General features: G+C 34.7%; 1 protein-coding gene across 2 annotated transcripts in view; it reads left to right on the forward strand.

Annotated features, from left to right (window-relative positions):
• The window catches only part of LOC129950221 (homeobox protein 4), a 77,172-nt gene extending 70,587 nt beyond the window's left edge, over nucleotides 1-6,585 (forward strand). For both annotated transcript variants that reach the window (XM_056062073.1, XM_056062074.1), the window contains one exon: nucleotides 1,043-6,585. In XM_056062073.1, the coding sequence (XP_055918048.1) occupies nucleotides 1,231-2,652 (1,422 nt within the window). In that variant the 5' untranslated portion in view covers nucleotides 1,043-1,230 and the 3' untranslated portion in view covers nucleotides 2,653-6,585. The remainder of the gene's footprint in view (nucleotides 1-1,042) is intronic.
• Nucleotides 6,586-11,238: the final 4,653 nt, after the last annotated feature.

Genomic DNA, 11,238 nt, shown 5'->3' on the forward strand with positions numbered 1-11,238 from the left:
TCAGAGCGATCTTTTCGAGTTGTTGGCATTCGCACATAATCTTGCACAGAAAATAATCCAAATCAAGCCGAGAGCTGTCGCAAGCTATCGTCATTGATTAATTCGTAATTCGAAAACGTTCACAACCTGATTTCGATTTGGTTGCGCGATACACTTTGGCCAACGTCCACCGACGACAACACTCTTCTTAGGCTTCAAGCAGATCAAAGACACAGCTTTTCCAAGATTCAAGATTCCTATAAGATAATGTGATGCGATTTTTGATCTCACTCTCAGCTCAGCTCAGACTACCAGATCCAGATTGACTGACAAGGGAAAGTAATTATAAGTTTGCTGCAATTGTGTGCAATGCATAAGAAAAATGATGGCTGTAACATCGGCTTCGGCAGTGGATGGAGATGGCCATGGCATGGTATGGCATGGATGGCGTCGCGGCGGTGGCCAAGATCCGCTTGTTTGACTTTCGGTAATTAAAACAACACTTTTATGCCACTTTCGGAAAGTGTATGTCTTTTTTACTGTCGCTTTATGCCACCGGGCATGAAAGTAACAAAAGGTACACGCGCGCCACTAATTACAACAGAAACAAATAATCGCTCTGCCCTTTCCATGATGCCTTCAAAATAAAATGCCAAACTTATTTGTACCTACACATATGTAAATGATGAAATTGACATTAAATTGTATTAAGAGTTCTCTTGTGTTTATTTGATTCTTGCGGTGATTTATGACAAGAAGTTGTCTGAGTTAAGGTGGCTAAGTTAGGCTTAGCGGTATCACTTCAAGATCGATTGAGATCTTCAAATTCTTCCGAACATGTGACATAAGTCATATGAAATCGTAGTTTCTGACATTTATACTTAATGGGTCCGTTTCTAAAATTAAGGTTTCTTTTTGACACAAACTGTCACTTTTTAGACGTGTTCAGACGCAAAATTCTTGGAATTGAAATATTACAGAAATATTTAAACATTTGTTCACGATATCGAACACTAACTTTCCATTTGCTCCAATTATAAGATTTTTTTTTTTTTCTTTTTAGATTTGCTGAATGTTGTTGACCGTGCTGGTGAATGCAGTCAAAATATGGAAATACCCACCTCCTATTGAGTGGATTCTGGATAACTGTGTCACCGATCTTACCACCGCGGGACAACGGAATCGAAAGCTGCATGCTGCAGCCGAGGTTGGTTAGAGTAAACCTCAATCTAATTTCACTGGGCGCCAATAATGCGAGAAAAGGATCATTCACCAAGAAAAATGCTTCCTAGTCCAAAGCAAGGGTCTGTGTACCCGATGTTAGGCCACACGCCCGTCTCTTATGCATCTCATGTACCTTATGATCTGTCGCCAGCAACTCGAACGTCATCGTCATCGTCCGGTCATTTTCACCCCAGCAATGTAGATCAACCGCTCGACCTGCGGCTGGATCATAAAAAGAATTCCCCTTCGGGCAACGATGAGCTGCTCGAAGATGAAAATAGCAATCTCATCCTTCAAAACGATCGAACGTCAACTTCAGATCGAAGTTCAAGTCCTGTTAGTCATAAGAACTTTGAGAATAATAATAATAATAGCCACAACAACAACAACAACAATAACAATCTCCTGATAAGCCTCAACGACTGTAAGAAAAAATTTCGGCAAAACGCGCTTAATCACTCACTGATGAAGGAAGAGCTACGGATATCTTCCGGCAACGAGGCTAACCTTCATCACCAACAGCGATCTAACCTGCCCTTTCATGCGCCGTCACTTCATCCGTTGATGCTGGAAGCAATGGCTAAAGCGATACCCCTGCAATATAGAAATCCATTTGTGCCACCACGACCACCAGCGAACGCGTTCGAGCTCCTGAGGCCACAACAAAAGGACCTGATACGTTCCCTCCCGCAGCTAGCGTCATCTATGACCAATTCCCGACTTAACTCCAACACTACTAGCACTAATAACAATACTAACAACAACAACAATAACAATAATGAGGCTTTAGCAAATGCAAATCAAACAACAACGCCATCGAACGTCAAAAACAAGGACCGCTACTCGTGTAAATTCTGCGGCAAAGTTTTCCCGCGATCGGCGAACCTAACGCGGCACCTGCGGACGCACACTGGCGAACAACCATACAAATGTAAATACTGCGAACGTTCCTTTAGCATATCGAGCAACTTGCAGCGCCATGTGCGCAACATTCACAACAAGGAGCGTCCATTCAAGTGCGCCCTGTGTGAACGTTGCTTTGGCCAACAGACGAATCTCGATAGACACTTGAAGAAGCACGAGGCTGATGCGGCGTCTCTGGGCCTCGGCATCGATGACCGACTGCGCGGCTTGCGACGCAACAATCGTGGCGGCTTACAAGAGGAATCATACTTTGAAGAGATCCGATCGTTTATGGGCAAAGTGACGCAGATTCCTATTCCACTGCAAACTCAGTTGTCATCGTCGACTGAACTCAACTCGCCCAGCAGAAGTTCCTCATCGTCTGAACCACCGTCGTCACCTCAAAGTAACCATTGTCTGCAGGTAATCAAGCAGGAGGAAGGGAGCGGCCACATAACGAACTGTTTTAGCGAAAACTCTCTGAATCAACCCGCAGGCGAGAGCTTGAGCACGAATATGAACGAAGAGCACATTAAAGTGACCTGACCTCACCATATAGACATACATACTACATAATTCCTAAACAAAATACAAAACTTTAACTAAATAAAAAACAAAAATCAAAAACAGCAACACAAACCTAACTTGCCCTAAAAAAATATTTCATAATAGAAAACGGATATTATGCAATAAAACAACAACATTAACAAGAAAATATAGATCACTTGTTGAAAAATCCTCAGGCGTTGTAAGTTTGTGAGTAGAATTATTGAAAGCGTGCGTCTGGCGTCTGTTTTAGTAAAGTTAAGTCATGATAGGTTAACGGTAGGTGAAAAATTATTTGGATCTCCCTCTCGAAGAAAAAGTTTTCAGGCTCGTTTGGCATTTAATACGTTATTTGTCAACATTTTGACATTGACATTTTCTTAAATCTTAAGTCACTTTCCGTCCATTATAACTTCATCACGTACAGTTTTTTCAAAAATCCGATTAACAATATTGACATAAAATACAAACTACTTGAAGAAGATTAACCACACACAGCTTTTAAAGACGCGTTGGCTCTTTAAACTTCCTTCTCTACATGACCCGATTTATGAGCTTCGGCTAGATTCGGAATGGTTTTTGATATTTTTCGTTTGCTCCAAATGTCAACATTGACAAGTGATTTCCTCCGTAGCCATTGTCGGATTCTGTAATCGGTGTTGCTGAAAGCACAGTTGTGGAAAGACAAGACGCTTTTTGACAATTATAAATGTCAAACAAAACTTTTTGAAACTATAGTGAAATATAAAATTAATTTTCGTGTTAACTCATTTTAAAATATATCTACAATTCAAAAATTAGGATCGAAATAAAATGATGAAACGTCAAAATGATTCTCCCTACACGATTCCAATGCGAACACCGTTCAAAATGTGTGTAAATTGGATAACGAAAGCTTTGAAGAGATGGGCAATATGACCATCGATAAAAGTTAGCGGAAAATTGATTTTTCTTGCGAATGGAATAAGAATACGAGTTCGGGTCAATAAGTCCGTGACTTTCGGAATAAGACACAGATTTTTTTATAAGAAAAATAATTGTATTTTTCAACGTAGTCTCCCTTGAGCTCTATACACTTTGTCCAACGCTTCTTCAATTTTTGTATCCCTTCAAAAAAAAAAGAAGATTTGTCGAGCACCTCAAAATAGACATTTGTTTGTGAGATGACTTCATCATTGGAGTCAAATCTTTTTCCACCAAGCCATTTCTTCAGGTTTGGGAACAAGAAGTAGTCGCTCGGAGCCAAATCTGGAGAATAGGGTGGATGAGGGAGCAATTCATAGCCAAATTCATGGACTTTTGCCATGGCAACTGCACATGTGTGCACCCTTGCATTGTCTTGGTGGAAAAGACCTTTTTTCTTGGCCAAACGAGGTCGGTTTTTTTGTCAAATGGTCATTGAATCGGTCCAATAAGTTGCCATAATAATCCCCATTGAGTGTTCTTCCTTTTTGAAGGTAGTCAATGTGGATTATCCCGCGTGCATCCCAAAAAACAGTCGCCATAACTTTATTGGCTGACAAACCCACCTTGGCCTTCTTTGGCGCCGATTCACCCTTAGAAACCCACTGTTTTGACTGTTGTTTGGTCTCTGGTGTGTTGTGATGTTTCGTCCACGGTTAAAAAACTCCTCCATATTGCGATTAAATAACGCCAAACCTTCCTGTGAATTTGTTACACGATTGCGTTTGTGGTCGACTGTGAGCAAACGCGGCACCCATCTTGCGGAAATTTTTCTCATGCCCAAGTACAAAAATCAACGTTTTCCTTATGTGTGTGACGAGTTTCAGCTAGGCTTCAAAATTTCCTTGTACGTTTGTACTTTACAAAAGCTCGCTTAGCTTTATTTTTATCACAAACCACATTTACCCAGCTGACAAGCGGTGTTCATATTCTCAAATATGTTTGACAATTAAAGAACCAGTATCTGAAAATGTAAACAACCTTTTTCTAAACGGGTTGTCAATTATACGTACGCAGGGTAGATATCATAATATTTTGATATTTTGCTAGTTTAAAAAGAATCTTTCTGAATCTGAACACATGCTTGTCAAAATTGAGACGAACTTCATTTTAACTAAAATTTCAATAAAATCTAAAATTATATTCAAGGAGTATTTTTTGAGATTAATTTAAATTTTCTGTAGATTTATAAATTCAAAATTGGTATGTGTCCCACATTATCAAAAATATTTAAAATGAAATGTGAACACGCCTTAAGAATAAATTGTTTTTATATTCAACACTTTTTTTACGCTGCATAATTTTATCTCCAATTACCCAAATGTCAAAAATAAATGTTTTGTTTTGACATTTTTAAACAAAAAGGAGAAAATCTCTATTTTGACAGATTATATATTCGGTACAACATTTAAAATTATTTAATTTATAACTCTTAAATAAACGAGGCAAAATGCGCCGGATTTTGAACGATTTAGTAAAATAACCAAGCCATTTTATTAAATAATACAAAAATTAATGTCCTTATTTTAAACGGTAGAAAAAAAAACAAAATGGCAACTTTAACTATTTGTCAGCATCCGTTCACCAGATTAAGATTTGTTTGGGTTAAATTTTTGTTCACCAACTACTGTCACTGTTTGGACGTGTTCAGATATTTAGAAAATTAAATGTAACAACAGGTTGTTTTTTAATTTGGAGCAAATAATTTAAAAAAGGGCTTTTTTGTGTAAATATCTAAAGGGACAGAAACCATAAACTTACCAGGCGCGCTCTTACTACAACGCCGTAGTTTTTTATCTAAATGAATCAAAAACTTGGATCTATAATTTTTTTAATATATCCTCGCCCTTGTTTGTTTATAAATAAAGTATTTTATAAAATTAAAAGAAAAATCCACAATAATTAAGGAATATATTTTTGAAACATACCACCAAGTTTGTACAGTATGCAAAACAAAAAAACAACAACAACAAAACGAGATTCCTTTACTCTGCCTACCTATATTGTATTTTAAAAAATTGTAAATGTAAATTTAAAAACCAACCTAAACTAAAAAACCATAACTCAAATAAAAAATGTATACTGTCTTGTTTTTATAAATAAATTTTGTAATTAAATAGTTTTAAATTTTTAAATTAAGCTTAAATTTAGTTAAAAATTAAGCCACACATTGTGTAAAATATTAATTATTAAGAAAAAAACAAACAACCGTGTTCTTTGCCAATTAGCCTTTTAAGTCAGGTGGTAATTTAAAAAACAAAAAAAAAGAGTAAATTAAAAAAGATTTTATTTTTTAATTAGGATAAATAAATTACGAAGCGAAACGGAATTTTGCCAAAGTATTTTTCAAACTTTTATACACATCGTTCTTTGTGTATTTTAGCATCTGTCTTTATTCACCTATCCAATTTTTTTAAGATTTGGCTTCGCTTCAAAAACTTATTTAAAAAAAATACCTAAACAGATAAATTCTGTCTTCGTTTATGTTTTAAGAAATTCGCAAAAATTTTAAAAATAAATGCAATACTCTTCTATACTTGCTTCTTACCTACTTAAATATTATTATTTTTTGTTTTTAGTAAAACTATAAGAATCAATTAGTATTATAATACTAGTATCTCTTTTTTAAAAAGTCCTATACGTTTCAATTTTAATAATTTTATAGAAAAATATGTACTTAAAAAATTAAGAAAATAAATAAAACAAAAAATAAACTGTGTAAATCTTGTAAAGTTATAAAAATAATGCGGCAGACCGTGTTAAAAAATGAAGAAGTTCTAAACTAGGTGCTATTTTTGATATTTGGTGTAAAGACCGTTTTTTTAGCCTAAAGAAAGCAAATATACCATGTAAATGTTTTTTAAGAAAAAATGTTTTGTAGAGAAATATTGTTGAATTTTATTGATTTTATTGTTCAGAAGTGAATGTTTGTTTATTTGAATAAATTTTTTTTATTTTATATGTGATGGAGTTTTGAGTTTACTTGTTTTATTGAGTTGTTGGATTTTATAATTTGTTGAACAAAAGTTATGGTAAGTGGTTATAACTTTAAAAACTTAATAGTTTTAAAAATAATAATAAATCCCTTACCTTAAAACCAAATTCAAAAACGGCAGGGTGCCCGAAAAACAAATGTAGCCATCCATTTGTAATAAAATCGTAGGCTCCATCTTTCCGAGATTTTTCGGAGGTGGCTCTTTGACAGCTGTCACTTGACTTATGTTTAGTTTGGTTTACGAACAGAATTATAGCTAAACCCCAATACAAGCGTTAGGTCGGTCGGGCTTTTGACAGGTTTCTGCCGATGAGTTTGCAAAACTTAATTAACTTAGTTTTAACCTCTGGCGTCGAAAAGAAAGTTTAATTAATTAACTTTTACTTAAATTTTTTGTGTTTCAAACATTGTTTTTTTAACTTATCAACAGAAGGGGAGACATTGCTGACGTACACATATACTGAAATAAAACAAAAAATTGCTCTGACAATATAGTTGTCAGCTGTCACAGCGGGAAAGAATAGAAAATAGATGTATTTGGACGTTGAGCTCGAGCTTATGATATTTACGGTCCCATTTACTACAAAAAGCAGACGAAAATTGGGAATTTATTCGAGCCACCACTTCGGTGGCCACTTGCCCGAAATTAATTTCAAAACAAACATTAAATTATATGCGTTTCACTTTTTCTTGAAAATCATCGGTCTAAAAAAAGCTCGCTGACAAGATGTACTGTTTTTATTTAGTTGATTAATTTTTGGAAGCGAAAAATCTTTCAGCACAAAGTGATAGTGCTCGCCGTTCACCGTAACAGCAGCTCCCCTGTCATTTCGAATTAAATAAGGACCGATAATGCTGTCAATTTTAATCAATGTAATGTTGACTCATTATGGCTGAATCACAAACACGCTTCAGCTTCGGCTTCACCTGACGTTTACAAGTTCAGCCAAAGGAATACAATGCATGCATCACAATGGCGCTTCAACCTCACGTTTCGTTCGACAATCTAAAGGAAAAGAACGTAAACGGAAGCTCTAGTTCAATTACCTGAACATTTTCTTTGTCTGACAGTTCAAAAGCTGTTAAAAAAATGTCAACAAACAAAATATTTGTTCTTCGCATTGATAAACTAATAGAAATGTCATTCAAAGCAACCTCGAAGCAGGCCCACCGTAACGCAGACGGAGCCGAAGCTGAAGCGTGTTTGTGATTCAGCCATTAATGACTTGAAATTGAATGCATTCCATATCCATTCAACCAGAATTTTCATAAACGCAGTAAAATAGATGAAGTGGCTTATGAACTTGGTAAACAGGTGTATTTTTTAAAAAGTAAATTCCCAAAATTTAGAAGCTTTTTTTAGTTCTTAACTCATCATAATGAATTATTAAACAGAAATGAGAAATGTAAACATAGTTTGACATTTGGCAGATTCAAACAACAAGGGGACTTAATTTTCAGTCAACTGTATTCTCTTTGAACCCAAAATTAGAGGAAGCCAGCTTTATCAGCAAGAAAAGTTCCAACAACATTATTATCTATAACAAAACTCCTTACACAGAGTTTGATTCCAACGTGAGTTATGCTTTGTATTGTAAAGAAAAAGTCCTTATTCCTTTTCAATATGACAAGGACAACTTCATCACAAAACTTTATATACCATTTTAAACTAAATGAATAATTTTCATAGTTATGAAGTTCAGCTTTCAAGTGAATAAGAAAACATGATCAGCTGACATTTTGACATGAGAACATTTGACATCATTGGAAATTTGGAAGGGAGATTTTTCTTGACTAACTTTCCAATAATGTTGCCGAAGGGGAAAAAAATGGGCAGTTTCAGACAACATGAGGGACTTCATTTGAAGTGAACTTCTATCAAAGTAAATTTTGACCAAGATTTTGAAGTGTCACGAATTTCAAAGAACTTGACTACACAAACCTCCATTTTAAGTTCATAGGACCAAAAATATTTGTGTATAACAATACTCCTCAGGCAAGTCCATTACTATTTGTATTTTGTATTGTAAGGAAATGTTACTTATTTCCTTTTAAATTTCACGAGGAACCCTTTTACACAAAACATTAAATGGAATTGTGCAAAAAATTGGTAAATTGCAGTGTAATAAAGTTCAGCTTTCAGTTGAATGAAAATACATGATCAACTGTCATTTTTTATAGAAGCAGACTTGACTTGATAGATAGCGCAGGTTCAGCCGACATAAGGTACTTGAAAGTAAGGCTCATTTCTAGCATCTGATTGGCCAGCTGCCAAAAAATTGCCTTCCAATTAAGGCAACTTTATTGGAAATTTGACTGGAAAGTTAGTCAAGAAAAATCTAACTAACTATTAAGTCAAGTGAACTTATGTCAAAATGACAATCGATCATGTTTTTCAATTCAACTAAAAGCTGAACTTTATTACTCAATGATTTATTTATTTATTTTCTGCACAACCTCATTTAACGCTTTCTGTAAAAAGTTTCTTTGCACCTTGCCTGAGGAGTGTTTTGTAGAAAATAATGATTTCGGTAGTTTTTGTACTATGAACTTAAATCAGAGGTTTGTGAAGTAAAGTTCTGAATTTTAAATTCATGACACTTGAAAAACTTACTAGTTGCCTTGGTCAAAATTTACGTTCAAAGAATGAAGTTGACTGCAAACGAAGTTCCTTATGTTGTCTGAACATGCCTATAGTTAGATTTTTCCTGACTAACTTTCCAGTCCGCTTTCCATTAAAGTTGCCTCAGTTGGAAAGTCATTTTTTGGCAGCTGGCCAATCAGATATCAGAGACATGACCTACTTTAAAGTCCCTTATGACGTCTGAACTTGCCCAATGAGGTTCTAGAAACTTATTATACACAACAACCATGGAAACTAGTCATGCAGCTAAAAAAAAACAATTATTTAATTAATTTATTTAATTTGTTTTTTTCCTTTTTATTAACCAATTCTGCTAATTTTAATCTTATTTTGTTATGCGAATCAGGAACAATTTAAGCACAATATCGGTGCGGTGCACATAAGTCTTAAAATTGTATAAATCAAAATGGGAGTGGAAAAACCGAGTTGGGCAAATCATTCCACATTCTTAACGTGTTCCAGAAAAACTAATCTCTAGGTATACTAAATTGGACAGTGCGTCCGATATTGAGCTCGAGGATAAATTGGTGCTAATTCCATGAAGTACTCAGATTTTTTTAGAGGAGAATACAATAGCTTATTTCGAATGCCTTTAAAATTGCATATGGAAATATCCCATAAAACATCGAAAGGCATGAAACACTGCGACGGTCTTCAAGCTACATTATATAAAAACTACGCCTTTAGTTGTATCGCCAATCAATTTCACAGCTTTTTTTCTATTTTTCAAGTGTAAATTATTAAATATTTTAGTTGCTTTTCGATTGTCATTTCGTGATCAATATAAACAATAATTTTTTTTTTTAAAATGGTGAGTCGCGAATTTCGATCGCCAAAAGATTTAATATTAATAAGTCAATAATTTCTGAACTTATAAAAAATATAAAGCGACTGGGTCGGTAAATTCAATTTATTCTATAGGTCGAAAACGAAAAACTAATTACAGATAGGACAAAGAAGTCGTTCGTTTTATTAAAAAAAATCCTTTGTGTCATAAAAAAAAATATTCAGGATGTTATCTTAAATATAAGTTCTAACACAGTAAGGAAACGTGCCTTAGAAAATGGTCTAAAAAGCTACAGATAATCCAAGAAACCAATTTTAACCATGAAACACTTAAAAACAAGGTAAGTTTTGAAATTCCTAAACGCTGTAACGAATTTTGAACTTTGCCGTAGTTTTAAGCTTGAGTTTGCAACACAACATCTCAATTGGACACCCGAAAATGGAATTCAGTATTATTTAGCGATGAGTCTTAATTTAACTTGTTTAATTCCGATGGCATATGTCACGTCCGAAGACCCAGAGGAAAGCGGTAACATCCCCGTTACTGTCGTGGTACAGTAAAGCGTGGCGGAGGTAATGTCATGGTGTGAACTTGTTTTTCTGGAACAGCAGTAGGGCCCTTCATCAAGATTGATACAAAAATGGATCGGTTTGTATACCGGAACATTTTAGAAAGCCATATGTTCGCATACGCCGAATGGGAAATGCCGCTGTTTTGGGACTTTCAGCAGGACAACGACCCTAAACACACCTCAAAGCTTTTAAAAGAGTGGTTTACAACAAAAGGGGGTACAAGTCATGAAGTGGCCGGCCCAATCGTCAGATTTAAACCCAATCGAGAGCTGTCGATTTAAAAATAAAAATGAACTACTTTTGGGCCTTTAAAAAGAATGGTACCGTATTAGTAAAACTATACTTAAACGGTTAATTGAGTTTATGCCAAAACGATATGGAGAAGTTATAAAAAAACAAGGCATATTACACCAAATATTAAAAAGTTGCTTATATTACGAACATCTGAATATAGAGCTTAAAATGTAAATATTTTTTCCTTAGTAGGTACTATTGAAAATTATTTGTTTTTATTTTCCTTATAAACCTTACCTATAATAAAAAAATAATTGAAGTTTAAAAAGTTTGTAAACAAAACTATCATGAGACTTTGAATTTATACCATGAAACGGTTGCTTAGTTTACG

Source organism: Eupeodes corollae, chromosome 3 (assembly GCF_945859685.1).
Source record: "Eupeodes corollae chromosome 3, idEupCoro1.1, whole genome shotgun sequence".
NCBI classification, from domain to species: domain Eukaryota; kingdom Metazoa; phylum Arthropoda; class Insecta; order Diptera; family Syrphidae; genus Eupeodes; species Eupeodes corollae.